This window comes from Coregonus clupeaformis, chromosome 17 (assembly GCF_020615455.1).
Source record: "Coregonus clupeaformis isolate EN_2021a chromosome 17, ASM2061545v1, whole genome shotgun sequence".
Classification (NCBI taxonomy): Eukaryota; Metazoa; Chordata; class Actinopteri; order Salmoniformes; family Salmonidae; genus Coregonus; species Coregonus clupeaformis.
The window spans coordinates 66662970-66686346 of record NC_059208.1 but is presented as its reverse complement, the minus strand read 5'-3'; the positions used below and the strand labels follow the sequence as shown (position 1 = coordinate 66686346).

The window sequence follows — 23377 nt, the reverse complement described above, 5'->3', positions numbered from 1 at the left end:
AATTGCTTAATAAAATCAGGAACCACAACTGTGTGGAAGCACCAGCTTTCAATATACTTTGTATCCCTTATAATTTTGACTCACGTGTTCCCGTTATTTTGGCAGCTACATGTACATTGATGAAGTGCACTAGTGCCATCTACTGGTAGTATAACTGCACAGCATGAGATTGATAAACACTCATATGAACCTATAAAATGACATTTGACATATATATATATATATATATACACATACAAGATTGAGGCTTTAGAAATTTGTCTCAAAACTATTTATTCATACAATAATCAAACTTATATCCTTTGATAAATATATACAAAAGCTCTGCATTGCTGCAACCATAGAGATCAATCTATGCCTCCAACAACAATTGAGAGGGTATTCCTTGACCATTTCACTTGTCCATATCCACATGAATTGCGCTAGGCAAACCAATGTCCACATTATTGTCCGATGGAGACCGACTGGTGATTGTATAACAGGCCACAGAAATGTCTGGTTGATGATGCGTTTCCTGTTCAAAGGGGTTTACCTTTCTCAGCGCTTCCTCTTGGCTTCAAACTTGTAGACGGCAGCGGCATTGACCGTCTCTTTGCTCACCTTCACCTTCTTGTTCTTATCCTGGACAGAGTGAAGACACCATAGAGATGGTAATACTGTTTAACATTCTATTATTTACTGTAAGTCGCTCTGGATAAGAGCGTCTGCTAAATGACTGAAATGTAAATGTATGTGTCATCTTATTCTGTGGGAGACACACAACCACAATGAGGATCAAAGAAACCTCCTATATAGTTAACAAGCAGGCTGTTCTTTCTAGATGTAGATTCCCCTTTTGGACAGTGGATAGAATCGGATGGAATAGAACAGAACACAATTTAAAAGAATTACGCACAACTTGTCCACCAGAAGGGGGAAATTTACCTTCGCTAACATGTGAAGCACCTAGAAATACCCCATCAATACAATTATCATGGGAAAATCCATGTCTTTCCCAACCACCGTCTTAAGCATTGCGAATCATTAAGCTTATGTAGCTTGTAGTCATCTCCTAGGCTCCTACTCACGTGTAGGTCTTTGCGTGTCTGGATCTTCTGGCCAATGACAAACATCTTCTTCTCCCTGTCAATCCGCTGGGACAGAATTTTATACTGGTGCTTCCTTTGTTTGGCCAACTTCTGCAGAGAAGAAAACATACACAACCATCAATACATGTCACAGAGAAATACTGTGTAGAGAGTTGAATAACCACACACCATCACTAGCTATGTCTAGGGCAAGTATAGCATTATCATAAGTGAAAATCTTATGAATTCATGCTAACAAAGGCCTTAAATGAGAGACTGGAATGGTCTAAAATGTGCAAACTCCACCCACCCGGTACCCTGGGCGAGCTAAAACGAATGTACCCAGTGTTGAGGAACAGTGTGGCTATTAGGCTACACAGGGACAGGGTCTGTCCTGACTGACCTTTATACTGAGAGGCTCCACGGTGCCCTGGATGGTTTTGCTCTCCAGCGTATGGAGGGTGGGCCGGTTGTACACTCTGTCCACCAGCTCAGGAGCTGTATCCAGGTGTCTGGCCAGGTCAAAGTCTGCTACTGTAGTGGAACACAAAACAAGGAGATATCAGGGCTGTCAGTTACAGATGGTCTTTAAAAACAGTCGTCAGATAAAGGAAAGATTCACCCATTTTGAATGTTATATCGTATTTGTGCATCTCTGAGCGATGTTCTATCGATTCTATTGGTCATTTCATGTTTTCATGTGTATCTGAGCTATTTGCCGTCCAAGCAGGCAGAAACAGCCGCTAGATCAGACATTTTTCCTTTAACTTCAAAATAATTGGGCCTATATTCATAAAGCGTCTCAGATTGAGAGTGCTGATCTAGGATAAATTTTACGTCGTAATGAATTACATTATATGAACAGTGGGACCTGATCCTAGATTGCCACTCCTACTCTTAGACGCTTTATGAATATGGCCCCGATTCCTAGGTGTATAAGAATGTCTGTATGTATGATGAAAGTGGGAGTTAATGGCCTTCTGTATGAAATATCCAAAGCAATACTACAAAATAACACCGCCCAGTGTGTATATACTCTGCTTGGTGTTTGTATTAATGTATTCCTCTACCTTCTTGCTTTGAGTCCACGTAGAAGGTGTGCCCGTTTTTCTGTTTGCCGTCAGCGTCCAAGAGATGGAGTTCCGATTTCAACCTCTCAATTTTCTGAAGGAAATTCAAAACACTTAAGCCTGCACTTTCACCACCACTGTATACCACCATTGACAACTTCAGTGATTGAACTGAGTGAGTACAAGAAAACAACTGAGTCTGCATGTTGCACTCCACAGGATAAATGAAAACAAACAGTTGATGTTGTTGAATTGCTTTTCATAGGCTCTTATTTGTGCTGACTGGCATAGATTCCCTCACAATTTCACACTGTACATATTCACAGCCCATTCATTTATCTATTCATACAGCTAAAAAGGAAATAAGGCCATTCAAGAACATAAGGAACAGTTTATTCCAGTTTACAAGGCACCACACTGAGCTCTTACCTTGCCCTCAGCCACTCGCTTCATCTCTACATATCTGATGTCCTGTGTCCTCATCACCTTCCTCTGTTCCTCTGTATTCTCCTCCTCTGTTCCTTTAGCCTTATTCGCCACATGCACTCCATCCTTTCAGAACACAATAGGTCCAGAGATGAGAAGGAACTTTATTATCAGACTGCAGAAATGGCACAACCATTAGTCTATCATATTTTACTTTCATTCTCATACCAGTAAGGATAAAATATAGACATGGTAAAACAGTCAAACGTGAAATGACCATATATAGGCTAGTTCTTGTATTAGCCTCAGTGCCCGTCTGTTTGTGCCATTATACAAACTGATTATCACACTTGACAATGAGCAATGAAGTTGACAAGCGCAAAAACAGATCTGGGACCAGGCTACTCTTCTATAATCTGGTCCCAGATCTGTGCGGTCTTGCTCCATTGTGTTTGGCTTGACAATGACCAGAGGAGTTGACAAGACAGCACAGATTGGGACCAGGCTAAGTAACATGCCAAAAGTGGTGACTCACCTTCAGCTGAGAGCTAACCATCTTGAAATAGAACTCATCAGGGTTCTTGTCCAAGGCTTTTTTACGCAAAGCAGCAAGGGTGTTCTGTTTCTTGTGATAGTCACTGAAAATGTCAGAACAAAGCGCATAAAATCGGCAACCAAATCAAACCTGTATGTGGACCAGCTTGTGTAGCTCATGTGACAGTTCAGCAAAGGTGAATAAGTGTTATTTGAATATCCATTAATTAGATGGACTTACTCTGCACGAAGTTTGTAGTCCTTTTTCTTTTCAAGATGTCCCAGATGTTTTCTGAAACCAGGCTGTGACACAAAATGAAACAGATTATTAGTTAGCTATAACGTTAGTTATTGCAGTACCAAATGCACAGTGTCGTTAGCTAGTTAGCAACATAATGCTACATGTCAACAACTACCAATCACACCAGTCAATACTTTACACATTTGTAGCTGAACAAACAACAATAACATTGCTACCTGGAAAACTAACGTTACGAAGCTAGCAGTAGTAGCTAGCTAACGCAACAACTATCTCATCCTTACCTGGGATCTTTCTTTGTGATTTTTTTGTTGGGACTTCAATGCCTTTCTAAACGATGACATAGTGACAACTTTCAAAGTAAAAATCTATAATGTAGACAGTTCTTCCTAAAACAAGAAACCGTCTGGCTAACTACAAAGCCAAGATGCAAACGCCTCAAAATTATTTTTAGTAAAACACGTGGGTATACAGGAAGCTACCTCACTTTTCATTTCAGAAGATTCGCTATTTCTTCTCTCTCGGTAGGCTACCATATGTAGTACAAATCAAACCAATGATATTATGGTGAGTATTATGGTGAGCTCTCTTGATATTATGGTGGGTGAAATGAGTGATGACCAAATATTAATATAAGTTTAGAATTTCCGTTAGTCTCATTATTCATATCAACAAAATACACAACATCAAACTTTTGTTGACATTATCAGATGAGCTTGTTGCAACATTCGCAATTAAACAGCAGGTGGCACGGTTGCACACATTTTGACAAGTACCCAGGCACTCCTGCCCTGATGTTGAAGGTACTATGTGATAGGTATTTGGGTATGATGATGAGTCAGGCTCCTGTAAGTTCCTGATGCTGAATGTCCTAACAAAGATTATATAACTAAACCCTTGGTCCTAAGGATATGCACACTAAACTGAGGGGCTTAAAATGTATATTATAATGCTATTATGTGTGTATATTGTTATTAATGTCATTTTTCAGGGTGAGTTTAAAAAGTAGCTTTAACTTTAATTTATGTGAGGGGAATCAAATAAAAATCAGTGCTAAGACAACCAAATAAGCCATTCAGCCAAGTTGGTTTTTCTCAAAAAACCAACACTCGATCCCACTGATGTCAACAACTACAGACCAGTATCCCTTCTTTCTTTTCTTTCCAAAACAATTGAGCGTGCCGTCTTTAGCCAACTCTCTTGCTATCTCTCTCAGAATGACCTTCTTGATCCAAACCAGTCAGGTTTCAGGACTGGTCATTCAACTGAGACTGCTCTTCTCTGTGTCACGGAGGCTCTCCGCACTGCTAAAGCTAACTCTCTCTCCTCTGCTCTTGTCCTTCTAGACCTGTCTGCTGCCTTTGATACTGTGAACCACCAGATCCTCCTCTCCATCCTCTCCGAGCTGGGCATCGCCGGCGCGGCTCACTCCTGGATCGCGTCCTACCTGACCGGACGCTCCTACCAAGTGGCGTGGCGAGAAGCTGTCTCCGCACCACGTGCTCTCACCACTGGTGTCCCCCAGGGCTCAGTTCCTAGGCCCTCTCCTATTCTCCCCTATACACCAAGTCACTTGGCTCTGTCATATCCTCACATGGCCTCTCCTATCATTGCTACGCTGACGATACACAACTAATCTTCTCCTTTCCCCCTTCTGATAACCAGGTGGCGAATCGCATCTCTGCATGTCTGGCAGACATATCAGTATGGATGACGGATCACCACCTCAAGCTGAACCTTGGCAAGACGGAGCTGCTCTTCCTCCCGGGGAAGGACTGCCCGTTCCATGATCTCGCCATCACGGTTGACAACTCCATTGTGTCCTCCTCCCAGAGTGCGAAGAGCCTTGGCGTGACCCTGGACAACACCCTGTCGTTCTCCGCTAACATCAAGGCGGTGACCCGATCCTGCAGGTTCATGCTCTACAACATTCGGAGAGTACGACCCTGCCTTACACAGGAAGCGGCACAGGTCCTAATCCAGGCACTTGTCATCTCCCGTCTGGATTACTGCAACTCGCTGTTGGCTGGGCTCCCTGCCTGTGCCATTAAACCCCTACAACTCATCCAGAATGCCGCAGCCCGTCTGGTGTTCAACCTTCCCAAGTTCTCTCACGTCACCCCCGCTCCTCCGCACACTCCACTGGCTTCCAGTTGAAGCTCACATCTGTTACAAGACCATGGTGCTTGCCTATGGAGCTGTGAGGGGATCGGCACCTCTGTACCTTCAGGCTCTGATCAGTCCCTACATCCAAACGAGGGCATTGCGTTCATCCACCTCTGGCCTGCTGGCTCCCCTTCCTCTGCGGAAGCATAGTTCCCGCTCAGCCCAGTCAAAACTGTTCGCTGCTCTGGCACCCCAATGGTGGAACAAGCTCCCTCACGACGCCAGGACAGCGGAGTCACTCACCACCTTCCGGAGACATTTGAAACCCCACCTCTTTAAGGAATACCTGGGATAGGATAAAGTAATCCTTCTACCCCCTAAAAAAAAAAATAAAAAAAAAGGATATTATAAAGTGGTTATCCCACTGGCTATAGGGTGAATGCACCTATTTGTAAGTCGCTCTGGATAAGAGCGTCTGCTAAATGACGTAAATGTAAATGTAAATGTAAGTAAATCCTTAAAGTTGTATTGTGTTGAAAGTTTTACATTAAAAGTTTTACTGTGGCTTTAATATATCAACTTTGGCAATCTTTCTTCAAGCAGACCAAGGCAGATGCCAACATCCTGCTACAGATACACTGAGTACACACCACACCACATTAGCTTTATATGGACTTTTTAATAATCGGCATCCATCACTGGGATCGTCCTGTCTGGTCTGTCGAGTCGCATGCTGCACAATGCCAGGCTTGCAACCAAGAAGAGCTCCATAACAAACCCAGGTCACTGTACTAGTCAGTTTATATGTCTTGGCCGCAGTTTTGATGCTCCAAATTACTTTGGTCACTGTAATGTAGGCCTGCCTTTGCCAAAGAAGTTGTTTAACACTAACAGATCATATGTTTGTGTTTTACGAACATCAGTTCTTAATGTTTCCTGCTGGGGTCCAGACCCCCATTATGATTCATATCCAAATCAATGGTTTCAAATAACCTCAATGACAAACATCAGTGACAAATGCCTCTGTTGATGGACACCTGAGTGGATCTCTGTCCTCCCATCTTTACTCTCATGTTCCCCTGGCCATGTTTCCGTTTATAGGTAATATACGTAAAAACGTGTGGGGCCACAGTGCATGAATCAGAACCAAGTCGGAAATTACACACTCCCCATCTCTCTCGCACAAAAATAGTTATTGTTCATACATTCAATGTACTGTCACGCGAATTGAAAGCATGCTCTTCTCCTCAGTGAAGTGGTTTCATGGCCACAGTGTTCCGTGGAGAGGATAAGGGGGTCACAACACCTCCTTGGGGTACACCGCTCTCTCTCCCTCCACTTCCTGATGCAATAATTAAAGGAGAGACCAGGTAAAGCCACAGTGGCACCATGTCCCTAATCCCTAATCTCACGCAGACTCCCGCTTTGGAAATACTGTGGAAAAAGATCAAGAAGGAAAAGGGATATTCCACAAACCATATTTTTTTCTGCGTTGCACTGTCTGTTCTCTATCCCCTATGACCACAAAGAATGTGGTTAATATGTGTGAGATTTGCCCAGCGAGCAGAATGTTCTGCGGGTGATGATGAAACCTCTGAATGGGTTCAGTGTTTCCACATTATGTCACCCACTTGTTTGTCATTTTCATCTCTAATGACCCTACTGTTAGGGGTCCGCCTCGGGGCCACTGTGATATACTAGCCCACTAACATGAGTCTAATTACTAAAACACAGACAGCACTTCAGGATTTACGGGTTAAATAATGTCTGCGTAGATTCTGACTAATCAGCACCTAGTGTAATTCCCGCTAGTATTTATCACTACAAGCCCAAATGCCTGGTGAATTATTGTAAGGGGTAAATAGTAGAATGAAGATTGTGAGTCATAACAAGTAGATGCTAGAGTGGGAGGACAAGAGGAGGATAAGAGGATTCGCCAAGGGTCAGGGATTTCGGAATGCCCTTGTTGTGGCAGATCTATGGCCTGTTTGGTTTTTAATATGACCCTGTAAAAATAACAGCAGTGACATAAACCTGCTGGACAGTGGCTGAGTTCAGGACTCTGGTCCTGTCTCCCCTGGCCCTGACCATTGCGGGGCCTTTTTTAAAGCAGGTCGACCTCGTCAGAAAGGTCCTCGAAAGGAGCTCCTTAGTGTGGTTCCAGATCTGTTTGTGCTGTCTTGCTAACTCCTATGGTCATTGGCATGACAATGGCCATAGAAGTTGGCAAACAGCCCAAACAGATCTGGGACCAGGTTAGGAGTTTAACATTAGTCCCCCAACCAAGACCACAGTATTTTTCCAGTACGATTTCATGAAGTTTCTATGAGGAGACCCAGCCTCTAAGACATATAGTGCGAGAGATAGCATTCTTCCTGTCTTTTCTCCCAGTCTCCCCCTCTGTTCCTCGAGAGCCAGCAACAGTGAGTGCACCCCTGGATGTGATTCCCACCATCACTCTCCGACCGCAAATTCCTATAAAACGTAAATCGTTTACAATTAACTGTTAAGTCTGCTGCTTAATTTCTCTGCTTGAGGTTGTGGTGTATATTACTGGATTAACTGTTTTATTATGGAGCCTCAGAGTGAGGTAGAGTGGGTGGTGAATGTTGTAAGTCTCCAAAATATGTCTGCAATCCTGAGGTAAAGAGAGTTCATCTCATGCTTCAGCTCAAGCAGCTGGACAAGCAACCAGTTGGATATTGCGTTTGGACAAGCAACCACCACTTCTTAGACGTGGTCAAAAATACGTGGTCTTAGACGTGGTCTATGGATAGCTACTCTAGCCTATGGTGACCCATTATGGCTAACTCTCTTGGCAGATGCCGCAACACCCTTCAGAAATGAACATTTGATTTTTTGTGACGTTTTATTTGACACATTACATGACAGTCACCTGGCTGAACTCATAACAGGTCATACCAGGTTGCATTCCGAACCGCAGCCAAATCTGATTCTAAATTTAATCTAAAACTCTAAATCTAAATCAAAGGTCAAAATGTGTCCTGACAGTACTGGACTATTATTATTTTTGCTGTCACAATTCCCAACCCGACACCACACACACACAAACACAACAGGCTGAGTGCAGAACAGAGTCAGCCGTAAAGCAGCACCCCTGGAGCAGTTTGGGGGATATGGCTGTACAATAGGTGGTATCATACAATAGATGGTACCATCAGGAAATGTATCATACTCATATATCTCTAGAGTCATAGGGCTTCAATTAATCTGTGCTTCTTTTCCAAAATTGAGAGAGAGAGTTGTTCTGTGTTGGGGTATAGTATGGATCTCAACATCTCTCAACATCTCTGGGAAGAAGATCACTTTTTACCTGTGTGAATAGAGTGGCTTCTATTCTCTAATTTGCTGTGCAGGACTGACAAGCTTCCGCCTCGGTGTGTAAAATGTGAATTTATAATTAGTGGAGTGAGGCGTTGAGAGGTCCTGACAGTATCAGAGACCACACTCTTCCAATTGTCTTGCCTTTGAACCGTGAGGACTGAGGAGTCTCACATGTCGTAGGAAATGTGAAGAATCCTTGTTTATCAACCCTCATCCTTTTAAGACGTGACACAATATTGTTTTCCATAAGGTTTTGCAACCCATGATGCAGGTTGTAAAATATGAATAGGGTTTCTAATATGGTTTACAGTAGTAGAAAGGGGTGACCTTCACATGCATGTCTTCTTTATCACATTAAATACAGTATACTGAATCTAACAGTAACATACACACTCTTGGTAAAGACCCTGCTTCAATGTCAAGACCATATCCACCCAGTTACTTTTCCCAACTACACTATCTTGATTTCCATCTATGTACTCTGATGATTCCAAGGCAGCACTCAAAACGGTTTCTTTTAAAAGCTACTTTTAAGAATAATCAAAGCAGTGCTCAAAAACGACTTCCTTGTTCCTTTTATTATTATTATTTGAAAACCATAGATTTATTTGATGACATCCATCTTTTTCTTGACTAAGTCCTCAGTGAACTGGTACTGTCGGCACCCAGTCGGCACTCATGCCTAGTTATGTAAAAGGAGTTTGGGCTGAGTGCAGAACCATGTGAAATGGTGATCTGCTAGAGCTAGCCTAGGCACTTGTCTCTGTGTAGTCTAAATAAAATGTGACGATCAAAACACACCAGTCCAGACCTGAACAATACCATGGTGTAGGGTGATGCTTTTGTCAACATTATGTTCTACAGGCTCAGCACAGCTTGCTGATGAAACACTCTTTAACCTCTCCTCTATTCCTGGGAGTGTATTAAAAAAGTTTCTAGGAGTGCTGATCTAGGATCAGGTACCCTCATGTCCTTATAATCTTATTCTAAAAGGACAAACTGATCCTACAGACACGTTTTGAATACCGACCCAGATCTCAGGTGATTAAGTATTTAATTTCTACCCCAAGGACATGCAGCTGTTGACGTTTACATCGAGAACGCTCCCTCTTGTTGACTCATATAGTCAAGATGAGACAAATGAAAAAAAGAGGGGAACAGAAGACGAATCGTACAAAACAGGAAGTGAGATCATGACCCATATTGGGGCAAAGTGCGCCGTATAGATCATGCCTGGGTTAAGAGAAAGAACAGCTGTGCAGTTTTGAGAAAATAAGATAAAGTACTGATACTGGTCACACACACATATAGGTTTCAGTTTAACACGTGTAGAAGCTATCAATAAACTTACAACAACAAAAAACATAACGAAAGAATGACCAAAGGAAATGAAAGCAATCCCAATCCCCGAGGGCCTACTATGCACTTGTTGACAACATTGGATGAACTCTAGGCTATGGCAATTCAAGTCCATAACACAAAACTATACGGTAGTAGGCTTACTGTCCATATTCTTGTGCAAGTTTGTTTGTCAGTGTTGTGTATCGCCTAGGCCTACCTGTTATCTGTTATCCCCACCTAACTGTTATGTGTCTAGCAAATGATGTCAGCTGTAGCCTATATTGCAAGCAAATCACCATTTCCATAAAGTTCTTTTTGTGTAAGGTGTGAATATACTTTGTTTTCAGCAAAAACAACTTCATCACTGTCAATCAACTTCTTACATTTGCATTTACATCATTTAGCAGACACTCTTATCCCGAGCGACTTACAAATTCTTCACTCAATAGTTCCCTAAAATATATCTGTATGCAAATGTAGGCAAATACATCAACACTAAATGTCTATTCATGTAGTGTCAGGTGACATGGGAGTGAACAGTCTGGAATTCACATTTGATGTAAACTAGGCCTATGCTGGGGGAGTAGGCCCCATTGAGGAAGGCCTACTATAATAAGGCCTACATCAGGGATGGGCAACTTTGATGGGGGTGGGGGCCCAAAAAAAATATATCTGAGTGAGAGTGACTAAGAAAATCAATGGGGGCCCCGGTCCATAATTCGGCCATGATTAATACAAGTTTGGATAGCTGGCTAGACTAATTACCAATCTTTTTTTTATATGCTGACATGGGATAATTGAGTGACAGTCAGTGACTGACATAACAAGAGAACAACTGCTGAGACACAACCGAATTTAGAAATTGCACCTTGTGTATTCTACTATTCTTACTCTCAACAGTACATTGAGATCCAGACTGTTTATTTTGTGTGGGGAATTGATCGCGGGTCTAGTAAAGGCAGGCCACCAGTTTCCCATCCCTGGCCTACATGACCAAAGCACAGCACAGTCCGAAGGTTCGAAGTAAGAGGGAGGAGATTTTTCTCCAAAATCAGGGCGGGGTCTTGTGACTCACCACCAACTTCCTCATAGACAGTAGAGCGCCGGTGAGCTGTGTCACTCTTCAGCATTGTACAATTAGAGGTCTGAGTAGACTGCAGTGAAAAGCAACGGGGAAAATTGTACAGTATAATAATCTGTCACTGGAGTAGCGACCGGCAGACCGGCTGCAATCCTCATCGTTTGAATGTCTGGTGACACAGCGCGAGAGGTGGGCTTCGATTGTCAAGTCGCAAAGGTGCATTCAACAGCAGATATAACGTCGGGTAAGCGCAATCAACTTTTCTACCGACAAGAATGAGTGAATTGCAAACTTTTCGCCATCATATCTCCACTTTTCTTAGGTAGGCCTACACACACGTTTCTTATTCTTTGCACACTGATTTATTGATGAAATCTATTCTCTCTTTCTTTTTAATCATTCCCATTCATTGCTCATTTTAGACTGAAGTCGGTAATGTAGGCCTAATGTGCATTTATTGAAGTAAATACTTGGGTTTAACTTTTCATTTGCAAAGTGAGGCTGATGAAAAGAAGTTCAGCAGTGCTCCCGGATTCTGAATGAATGAAGGATAGATACAGCAATGCATATAATCAATGTCAGGACAGGAAGAAAGGATCAGGCAATTTAGAAATAGCCTACTTTGTAGCAGTTCTGTCCATATTATACTAATGACACTAAGTAACCTGAGAACAATTGAGACTAGACTATATTTATAAACTTTAGCTTTCTGTAGGGCAATGCAACAAAGGGAGTTATAAAGTAGTGCCATAACAGCATGTACACTCATAGAATGGGATCTTTTAACTAATGATCCCATATTAAGTGTATACTTTTCACATTTCTGAAGCAACAAAAGGTCAATAGCTCCCACCCAAACCACTCCAATTATCTCCTTATAAGTATAGTATACTATAGTATATGGGCTCCCGAGTTGCGCATCTCAGTGCTTGAGGCGTCACTACAGACCCCCTGGTTCGATTCCAGGCTGTATCACAACTGGCCGTGATTTGTGCGCCGCCCTATGGGACTCCCATTGGCCCAGCGTCCTCCGGGTTTGGCCGGTGTAGGCCGTCATTGTAAATAAGAATTTGTTCTTAACTGACTTGCCTAGTTAAATAAAGGTAAAAGAAAATAAATCAATAAATAAAAATAGTAGGAAAGGTGACCTAGTAGGCTAAATTGCTTCATTCATGGGTTTCTCCAAGTCTCAGTTGGTTGGAGAGATATTTCATATGTCTACTACCTCAGTATTTAACCACGTCAGCCAATATTGTAAATACAAGGGTATAGAAGTGCTAAGATAATTGGAGGTTCTCTAGACTTTGTAGTGTCCCTGAACATGCTCCAGTTGAGCTGAGGGAATATGAAAATTCTTGCCACTTAGCACCTTCAGTAATTACACACAGTGATAACTGGGACTGAAGACAGAGGGAGCCATGAGTGGAGAAGAGAAGAAACGTTTGCAGGGAAAGAGGGACTATTCTTGTCACAGGGAGTGCTGGCCTGCCCAGTGCCCACAGATGGGCTGCATCCCAAATGGCGCCCTATTCCCTACAGTGGAGGCTGCTGAGGGGAGGACAGCTCATAATGATGGCCAGAACGGAGCAAATGGAATGGCATCAAACCCATGGAAACCATGTTTGATACCATTCCGCTCCAGCCATTACCACGAGCCCATCCTCCCCAATTAACATGCCACCAACCTCCTCTGATTCCCTAAAAAAATTCAATACTTAGGGCCCATATGGCTCTGGTCAAAAGTAGTCCACTATGGAGGGAATAGGGTGCCATTTGAGACAGAGCCATGGAATACTTACCACCACTATTCCCTCTGTTTTCTCTGGCTTTCGTGCTACATGTCGAACCCTAAGGCTGTCATCAGGACTGGCATGCCTGGGGCATCCTGGCACTGATGCAGGTAGCTAGCTGAGCAGTTCCCTCCTCAATGACTCGGTGGTCAAAGTCCCCAAGGCTGAGCAGTTCTCAGTGGCAAGAGGAAATGGGATGTGGCAATGTGTTTGGGATGGGTATGTCGCTGTGTTTGAGTTTGTGTGAATTTTCATAGTTGCATAGTACTGTAAATGCTAGCCATATTTAGGGTTGAACTTTCCCAAAATTCCCTGGTTTTCCTGAAATCCTGGTTAGAAAACTCCTGGAATCAGGATGGAATAAGCAGGATAACCTGGGAATTTTGCAACCCTAGTCATGTTGCTGTCTCATCTGTTGCCGTTTCTCATGTTACATTGGGCAAGAAAGGGAAGATGTGGTCACTGGAAGGTAAATCATACCTTTAAAATAGCTGTGTTACCAGGCTAACGGTGAATTCCAGACTGACTAGGTAAGGCGCCTGCGCAGTTGGCTCTCCTTCGCATGCTGCCTGCCTCCTGCCTCACCTGGGACAACTTTAGAGTTCCCTGTTTTTCTACAGTCAAAAGACTACAATAGCCACAAGGCTGTTGACAACCAAAGCAACCATTACTGCAGTTGTTTAACATAGCAGTTAACCCATTTCCTGTAGTTTGTTTCATGTAATACATTTCAATTTCTACTTCAAGTGGAACACACTTTGTTAATAACACGTATTAAATCATAGGAAATAATGTCATTAAAATAGGTTTACTCACCCACATACACTACCAGTCAAAAGTTTGGCCACACCTACTCATTCAAGGGTTTTTCTTTATTTTTACTATTTTTTACATTGTAGAATAATGTAATTACCAAAAAAGTGTTAAACAAATCATAATATATTTTATATTTAAGATTCTTCAAATAGCCACCCTTTGCCTTGATGACAGCTTTGCACACTCTTGGCATTCTCTCAACCAGCTTCATGAGTTAGTCACCTGGAATGCATTTCAATTAACAGGTGTGCCTTGTTAATTTGTGGAATTTCTTTCCTTCTTAATGCGTTTGAGCCAATCAGCTGTGTTCTGACAAGGTAGGGGTGGTATACAGAAGATAGACCTATTTGGTAAAAGACCAAGTCCATATTATGGCAAGAACAGCTCAAATAAGCAAAGAGAAATGACAGTCCATCATTACTTTAAGAAATGAAGGTCAGTAAATCCGAAAGTCTCTTCAAGTGCAGTCGCAAAAACCATCAAGCGCTATGATGAAACTGGCTCTCATGAGGACCACCACAGGAATGGAAGACCCAGAGTTACCTCTGCTGCAGAGGATAAGTTCATTGGAGTTACCAGCCTCAGAAATTGCAGCCCAAATAAATGCTTCACAGAGTTAAAGTAACAGACACATCTCAACATCAACTGTTCAAAGGAGACTGTGTGAATCAGGCCTTCATTGTCGAATTGCTGCAAAGAAACCACTACTAAAGGACATCAATAAGAAGAAGAGACTTGTTTGGGCCAAGAAACATGAGCAATGGACATTAGACCAGTGGAAATTTGTCCTTTGGTCTGGAGTCCAAATTTGAGATTTTTGGTTCCAACCGCCGTGTCTTTGTGAGACGCGGTGTGGGTGAACGGATGACCTCCACATGTGTAGTTCCCACCGTAAAGCATGGAAGAGGAGGTGTTATGGTGTGGGGGAGCTTTGCTGGTTATTTAGAATTCAAGGCACACTCAACCAGCATGGCTACCACAGTATTCTGCAGCGATACACCATCCCATCTGGTTTGGGCTTAGTGGGACTATCATTTGTTTTTCAAAAGGACAATGACCCAACACACCTCCAGGCTGTGTAAGGACTATTTTACCAAGAAGGAGAGTGATGGAGTGCTGCATCAGATGACCTGGCCTCCTCAGTCCCCCGACCTCAACCCAATTGAGATGGTTTGGGATGAGTCGGACGGCAGAGTGAAGGAAAAGCAGCCAACAAGTGCTCAGCATATGTGGGAACTCCTTCAAGACTGTTGGAAAAGCATTCCAGGTGAAGCTGGTTGAGAGAATGCCAAGAGTGTCCACAGCTGTCATCAAGGCAAAGGGTGACTATTTGAAGAATCTCAAATGTAAAATATATTTTGATTTGTTTAACACTTTTTGGTTACTACATGATTCCATATGGGCTATTTCATAGTTTTGATGTCTTCACTATTATTCTACAATGTAGAAAACAGTAAAAATAAAGAAAAACCCTTGAATGAGTAGGTGTGTCCAAACTTTTGACTGGTACTGTAAGTATACCTGGCCCAGGTATCCTGGATGGATATAGATCTCATTCCGTCAGTAGAGGATGCCTGGTTGTTCTTTAAAAGTAATTTCCTCTCAATCTTAAATAGACATGCCCCATTCAAAAAATACAGAACTAAGAACAGATATAGCCCCTGGTTCTCCTCAGACTTGACTGCCCTTGACCAGCACAAAAACATCCTGTGGCGTACTGCATTAGCATCAAATAGCCCCCGCGATATGCAACTTTTCAGGGAAGTTAGGAACCAATATACACAAGCAGTTAGGAAAGCAAAGGCTAACTTTTTTCAAACAGAAATTTGCATCCTGTAGCACTAACTCCAAAAAGTTTTGGGACACTGTAAAGTCCATGGAAAATAAGAGCACTTCCTCCCAGCTGCCCACTGCACTGAGGCTAGGAAACACTATCACCACCGATAAATCTACAATAATCGAGAATTTCAACAAGCATTTTGCTACGGCTGGCCATGCTTTCCACCTGGCTACCACTACCCCGGCCACCAGCTCTGCACCCTCCGCTGCAACTTGCCCATGCCCCCCGCTTCTCCTTCACACAAATCCAGACAGCTGATGTTCTAAAAGAGCTGCAAAATCTGGACCCCTACAAATCATCTGGGCTAGACAATCTGGACCCTTTCTTTCTAAAACTAGCTGCCGAAATTGTCGCAACCCCTATTACTAGCCTGTTCAACCTCTCTTTCGTAACGCCTGAGATCCCCAGAGATTGGAAAGCTGCCGCGGTCATCCCCCTCTTCAAAGGGGGTGACACTCTAGATCCAAACTGTTACAGACCCATATCCATCCTGCCCTGCCTTTCAAAAGTTTTTGAAAGCCAAGTCAACAAACAGATCACCGACCATTTCGAATCCCACCGTACCTTCTCCGCTATGCAATCCGGTTTCCGAGCTGGTCATGGGTGCACTTCAGCCACGCTCAAGGTCCTAAACGATATTATAACCGCGATCGATAATAGACAGTACTGTGCAGCCGTTTTCATTGACCTGGCCAAGGCTTTCGACTCTGTCAACCACCGCATTCTTATTGGCAGACTAAATAGCCTTGGTTTCTCAAATGACTGCCTCGCCTGGTTCACCAACTACTTCTCAGATAGAGTTCAATGTGTCAAATCGGAGGGCCTGTTGTCTGGACCTATGGCAGTCTCTATGGGGGTGCCACAGGGTTCAATTCTTGGGCCAACTCTTTTCTCTGTGTATATCAATGACGTCGCTCTTGCTGCTGGTGACTCTCAGATCCACCTCTACGCAGACGACACCATTTTGTATACAGTGGGGAAAAAAAGTATTTAGTCAGCCACCAATTGTGCAAGTTCTCCCACTTAAAAAGATGAGAGAGGCCTGTAATTTTCATCATAGGTACACGTCAACTATGACAGACAAAATTAGAAAAAAAATTCCAGAAAATCACATTGTAGGATTTTTAATGAATTTATTGGCATATGATGGTGGAAAATAAGTATTTGGTCAATAACAAAAGTTTCTCAATACTTTGTTATATACCCTTTGTTGGCAATGACACAGGTCAAACGTTTTCTGTAAGTCTTCACAAGGTTTTCACACACTGTTGCTGGTATTTTGGCCCATTCCTCCATGCAGATCTCCTCTAGAGCAGTGATGTTTTGGGGCTGTCGCTGGGCAACACAGACTTTCAACTCCCTCCAAAGATTTTCTATGGGGTTGAGATCTGGAGACTGGCTAGGCCACTCCAGGACCTTGAAATGCTTCTTACGAAGCCACTCCTTCGTTGCCCGGGCGGTGTGTTTGGGATCATTGTCATGCTGAAAGACCCAGCCACGTTTCATCTTCAATGCCCTTGCTGATGGAAGGAGGGTTTCACTCAAAATCTCACGATACATGGCCCCATTCATTCTTTCCTTTACACGGATCAGTCGTCCTGGTCCCTTTGCAGAAAAACAGCCCCAAAGCATGATGTTTCCAACCCCATGCTTCACAGTAGGTATGGTGTTCTTTGGCTGCAACTCAGCATTCTTTGTCCTCCAAACATGACGAGTTGAGTTTTTACCAAAAGTTATATTTTGGTTTCATCTGACCATATGACATTCTCCCAATCCTCTTCTGGATCATCCAAATGCACTTCAGACGGGCCTGGACATGTACTGGCTTAAGCAGGGGGACACGTCTCGCACTGCAGGATTTGAGTCCCTGGCGGCGTAGTGTGTTACTGATGGTTGGCTTTGTTACTTTGGTCCCAGCTCTCAGCAGGTCATTCACTAGGTCCCCCCGTGTGGTTCTGGGATTTTTGCTCACCGTTCTTGTGATCATTTTGACCCCACGGGGTGAGATCTTGCATGGAGCCCCAGATCGAGGGAGATTATCAGTGGTCTTGTATGTCTTCCATTTCCTAATAATTGCTCCCACAGTTGATTTCTTCAAACCAAGCTGCTTACCTGTTGCAGATTCAGTCTTCCCAGCCTGGTGCAGGTCTACAATTTTGTTTTTGGTGTCCTTTGACAGCTCTTTGGTCTTGGCCATTGTGAAGTTTGGAGTGTGACTGTTTGAGGTTGTGGACAGGTGTCTTTTATACTGATAACAAGTTCAAACAGGTGCCATTAATACAGGTAACGAGTGGAGGACAGAGGAGCCTCTTAAAGAAGAAGTTACAGGTCTGTGAGAGCCAGAAATCTTGCTTGTTTGTAGGTGACCAAATACTTATTTTCCACCATAATTTGCAAATAAATTCATTAAAAATCCTACAATGGGATTTTCTGGATTTTTTTTTCTCAATTTGTCTGTCATAGTTGACGTGTACCTATGATGAAAATTACAGGCCTCTCTCATCTTTTTAAGTGGGAGAACTTGCACAATTGGTGGCTGACTAAATACTTTTTTGCCCCACTGTACATCTGGCCCTTCATTGGACACTGTGTTAACAAACCTCCAAACGAGCTTCAATTCCATACAACACTCCTTCAGTAGCCTCCAACTGCTCTTAAACACTAGTAAAACTAAATGCATGCTCTTCAACCGAACGCTGCTTGCACCCGCCCACCCGACTAGAATCACTACTCTAGACGGGTCTGACCTAGAGTATGTGGACAACTACAAATATCTAGGTGTCTGGTTAGACTGTAAACTCTCCTTCCAGACTCACATTAAGAATCTCCAATCCAAAGTTAAATCTAGAATCGGTTTCCTATTTCGCAACAAAGCCTCCTTCACTCATGCTGCCAAACATGCCCTCGTAAAACTGACTATCCTACCGATCCTTGACTTCGGCGATGTCATTTACAAAATAGCCTCCAACACTCTACTCAGCAAATTGGATGTTGTCTATCACAGTGCCATCCGTTTTGTCTCCAAAGCCCCATATAATACCCACCACTGTGACCTGTACGCTCTTGTTGGCTGGTCCTCACTACATATTCGTCGCCAAACCCACTGGCTCCAGGCCATCTATAAATCACTGCTAGGCAAATCCCCGCCTTATCTTAGCTCATTGGTCACCATAGCAACACCCACCCGTAGTATGAGCTCCAGCAGGTATATCTCACTGGTCATCCCCAAAGCCAACACCTCCTTTGGCCGCCATTCCTTCCAGTTCTCTGCTGCCAATGACTGGAACAAATTGCAAAAATCTCTGAAGCTGGAGACACTTATCTCCCTCACTAACTTTAAGCATCAGTTGTCAGAGCACCTTACCGATCACTGCACCTGTACACAGCCCATCTGAAATTAGCCCGCCCAACTACCTCATCCCTATATTGTTATTTATTTTGCTCATTTGTACCCCAGTATCTCTATTTGCACATCATCTCTTGCACATCATTCCAGTGTTAATACTAAATTGTAATTATTTTGCACTATAGCCTATTTTATTGCCTTACCTCCATAACTTGCTAAATTTGCACACTGTATATTATATGTATTTCTGTTGTATTTTTGACTTTGTTTTGTTTTACCCCATATGTAACTCTGTGTTGTTGTTTTTATCGCACTGCTTTGCTTTATCTTGGCCAGGTCGCAGTTGTAAATGAGAACTTGTTCTCAACTGGTTTACCTGGTTAAATAAAGGTGAAATAAAAATAAAAAAACATGTATCAACTTTGAAATATGGTTTTCTTTGTTTGGGCTAATGGCTAGGCTAATGTGGATTCTACCTGAGCGCAGAAATGGCAGTGGTAATAGCCTGCAATTCACATCTCCCATGTAGATGGCGAAAGTTAGTATAACTCTCTCAGTGCCCGGCCCCTTTTTCCCGCCAAACATTGTTCATTGAGCAGCATTACTACGTGAGCTAGACGGTGGAGACCAACTACAGTGCTGCGCAATTCACTGCCCTTTTGCCGACGCAGGCGGTCACTCTACTTCTGTCGGCGGCATCATTTATGTTGGCCGCTAGGGATACTTTTTTTGGCTATGAACCGAGCGTGAACCGGCAGAGTTCCCCCATTGGTTGTTGCGTCACCTCGCCTTCGCTGAGGAACGCTCCCTTAACCTCTCTCACTAAGGTGTCAGAGGTCTGACAAACTACAGTGTTCTTTAAAGGAGCTCCTCTTCTGGGTGTGTCAGTGTTGGTACAATAGAACAGATGCTTAATCTAATTTATAAATCAGCGCCATTCCAATTACACTAAATATACAAAAGTATGTGGAAACCCCTTCAAATTAGTGGATTCAGCTATTTCAGCCACACCGGTTGCTGACGGGTGTTTAAAATCGAGCACACAGCCATGCAATCTCCATAGACAAACATTGGTCGTGGAATGGCCTTACTGAAGAGCTCAGTGACTTTCAACATGGCACCGTCATAGGATGCCACCTTTCCAACAAGTCAGTTGAAGCGCGTAACGCGTGAAAATTGTCTGTCCTCAGTTGCAACACTCACTATCGAGTTCCAAACTGCCTCTGGAAGCAACGTCAGCACAATAACTGTTCGTCGGGAGCTTCATGAAATGGGTTTCCATGGCCGAGCAGCCGAAGATCACCATGCGCAATGCCAAGCGTCAGCTGGACTGGTGTAAAGCTCGCCGCCATTGGACTCTTGGAGCAGTGGAAACGCGTTCTCTGGAGTGATGAATCACGCTTCACCATCTGGCAGTCCGACGGACAAATCTGGGTTTGGTGGATGCCAGGAGAACGCTACCTGCCCCATGCATAGTGCCAACTGTAGAGTTTGGTGGAGGAGGAAAAATGGTCTGGGGCTGCTTTTCATGGTTCGGGCTTGGCCCCTTAGTTCCAATGAAGGGAATTTTAACGCTACAGCATACAATGACATTCTAGACAATTCTGTGCCTCCAACTTTGTGGCAACAGTTTGGGGAAGGCCCTTTCCTGTTTCAGCATGACAATGCCTCCGTGCACAAAGCGAGGTCCATACAGAAATGGTTTGTCAAGATCGGTGTGGAAGAACTTGACTGGCCTGCACAGAGCCCTGACCTCAACCCCATCGAACACCTTTGGGATGAATTGGAACGCTGACTGCGAGCCAGGTCTAATCGCCCAACATCAGTGCCCGACCTCACTAATGCTCGTGGCTGAATGGAAGCAAGTCCACGCAGCAATGTCCAACATCTAGTGGAAAGCCTTACCAGAAGAGTGGAGGCTGTTATAGCAGCAAAAGGGGGACCAACTCCATATTAATGGCCATGATTTTGGAATGAGATGTTCGATGAGCATGTGTCAACATACTTTTGGTCATGTAATGTATGTCTTATAAAAGATGTCATCAATTATTTTAAATAAGAAAATAAGCTATTTATTAATAAACAAGGATGGAAATAAGTGTCTTCCCACTGCTAAAACCTTAGTTTAGATCAAATACAAAGCTTGTTTCATAAACACAGAAATAATAGTAATCCTTGTCTTTTGATCTATATTAAATTACATCTGATTTATAAAATTAGATTAGATGGGAATTAGATTACTTTCGACATCAATGCTCTTCATTTTTCCGTAGCATTACATTGTCACTTATGAAAGTCACAGAGGGTCAAAGATCATACACCCAAGACATGCTAACCTCTCACCATTACCAATAACGGGAGGTTAGCATGTCTTGGGGGTATGATCTTTGACCTTCTCTAGGGCCCTATAAAATCAGTGTTGCGTAGAACGCGGACGGAATCACAGAATCCAGACATTAAAACGGAATTCAACAATATAAAAACATTTATTGAGCTTAGTAGGACCATGCGATCAATTATCAGTTCTAAACATGTATCTTGCTTCTTTATGCTGCCTGCAGCATGATCTGTTTTCCTGCGCACATATATGACAGACAGTTGTTGGTCGGAGACGCTCCGGAGCCGCTGAGCCGAATGAGTGCGTATTAATCCTGCTGTAGAATTAATTGCGGCCAGCCAGCGGGTCAAACAAACTACTAAAACTCAGAAAAACAAGTCATGACTCTCGAGTCAGTACAAAGAGTCATTCAAAAATAATGAATTGTTTGCGAACTGCACATCAATAATCAGTCAGTGTCAATAATTTTGATCCCTACCTTTTTTGAGAAAAAAAAATATTACTTGTTAAACAAAATATTTTTTTCTGAGTCATTGTATTAGTGTAAAATAATATAGTTTCCCCCAAAAAATGTGCGTACAATATAGCTCATTATTTGAATGCTTTATTTTATACAGTCATTATTGTTCATCTTTATCAAGGGTATCAATAATTTCTGACCCTACATGGATAGTGGGAGTTCAGCTCAAAGCCATGTATTTCCGTCAACTTTGAAATAACACAAATAGCTCTTCCTCTCACTTGTACACCACAACTCAACTTCCTCCTATGAAGAGCTGTGTGTCTGTAGTGTCCTGCTGTGCCAACAAGGCCAGTCTGTTGGTTTTACAGTTTTTTCACAGAGGTCAATAAAAGCCAAAAGCCGACATCCTTTATGTAATATGTAGTGTCTGGCATTCCTGCCTTGACACAGCTTATGGAGTATATAATATATAATGTATTTGTTTGTCTCTCTCTCTCTTTCCTCTTTTCTCTCTATGGCGTTTAAGCGACCACGGTCGCATTCTTTGGAGGTCTCTGTGTTTTGCTGAAAGTTAGCAGTGCTCTGTTTTGGAGTGGTGCCATGTTTAAACTTCAGTGGGACCATATTGACTTGTAGTGGGTGGGTTTGGGGCCTGTCAGTTTCTAGCCCATAGGACAACGATGACGGACAATCCACAGTCAAGTGTTTGCAGGTTGTTAGAGACTGGAATGTTGAATTGTAGTGACAGTTTTGACACTGCACACCTTTCTTTCCCTCTTTCTCCAACTCTGTTGTTGAGGAAGCTACTGGAACCTGTTACTTTTTGCGGTCTGCTTGCTGTCTATTTGCTGACTCTCAAACACTCTAAGGGGAATCAGTATTGGGGTATGTGAAATATTGGTTAAGATGGCCAGTTACTTTAAGACCGATGTAAAAGCTACCCAGGCAATATAAACATTTTATAAAGGTATTGAGCACACAAGTGGTCCATTTCAGGGACCTGTCAAGCATTACCTCCAAAGCAGGCTTTTCTTTCTGTATCCTATATCCTCCAACCCCAACTCCCATTTCCCCCTTCCGCCTTCCTTCCTCTGGTAGCCAGACCAGCCACTAACCAGGCACCCTTCAATTGAGTGTGGGGGTCCGTGGCAGGCAGCTGGAGTGTGTCTGGCCTGTCTGTGAATGGGGGGAAGTGACCTCATGTTTCCTGTGTGAGTGGGGTTGGTGGCCAGGTGTTGCAGTGTTATTGTGAGGGGGCACTGCTTCCTCCAGCGGCTGCTTTGTTGGTAAATGGCTGAAATCCAATCCTGAGAGCTTGACCCCCTGCGGGAGGCAGCGTAGGTGCTCCCTGCTCTGCTGTCTCCTTTCCTCTCTCTCTCTTTGGTATAAAGGTTATTTAGGGCATGTGTTGTTCACTTCCTTATGTTGTTGTTCACTTCTCCCCTCACCCCTTTCACTCTTTCTATCATAAATGTTTATTTTGTCCCTCCTATGACTTCAAATAATCCATCCTCTCTACCCTATCTTGTCAATGCATGTTGTGTAAGGATTTGGC

The 23377-nt window shown here is 43.2% G+C and overlaps 2 protein-coding genes across 2 annotated transcripts in view; one reads left to right on the top strand and one right to left on the bottom strand.

The window, feature by feature from the left end:
• Window positions 1-260: 260 nt before the first annotated feature.
• On the bottom strand, window positions 261-3816 carry LOC123492929 (probable U3 small nucleolar RNA-associated protein 11). The gene is made up of 8 exons (XM_045226670.1): window positions 3641-3816; window positions 3339-3400; window positions 3099-3201; window positions 2567-2689; window positions 2138-2231; window positions 1471-1601; window positions 1068-1178; window positions 261-621 (listed from the first exon to the last, which is right to left on the bottom strand). Exons 1-8 carry the CDS (start codon window positions 3698-3700, stop codon window positions 538-540), a joined length of 768 nt encoding a protein of 255 aa, XP_045082605.1. The 5' UTR covers window positions 3701-3816; the 3' UTR covers window positions 261-537.
• Window positions 3817-11262: 7446 nt separating this feature from the next.
• LOC121537114 (four and a half LIM domains protein 3) overlaps window positions 11263-23377 on the top strand; it is a 47911-nt gene continuing 35796 nt past the window's right edge. The window contains exon 1 of the mRNA XM_041844891.2: window positions 11263-11473. Coding sequence (XP_041700825.2) covers window positions 11395-11473 — 79 coding nt within the window. The 5' untranslated portion in view covers window positions 11263-11394. The remainder of the gene's footprint in view (window positions 11474-23377) is intronic.

Coding starts and splice junctions, on each gene's coding strand:
- LOC123492929 (XM_045226670.1), bottom strand. CDS start 3,700: ATGTCATCGTTTAGAAAGGCATTGAAGTCCCAACAAAAAAATCACAAA. Junction 2,232..2,566: donor AGCGAGTGGCTGAGGGCAAG/GTAAGAGCTCAG, acceptor AATTTCCTTCAG/AAAATTGAGAGGTTGAAATC. Junction 1,179..1,470: donor TGGAGCCTCTCAGTATAAAG/GTCAGTCAGGAC, acceptor TCTTCTCTGCAG/AAGTTGGCCAAACAAAGGAA.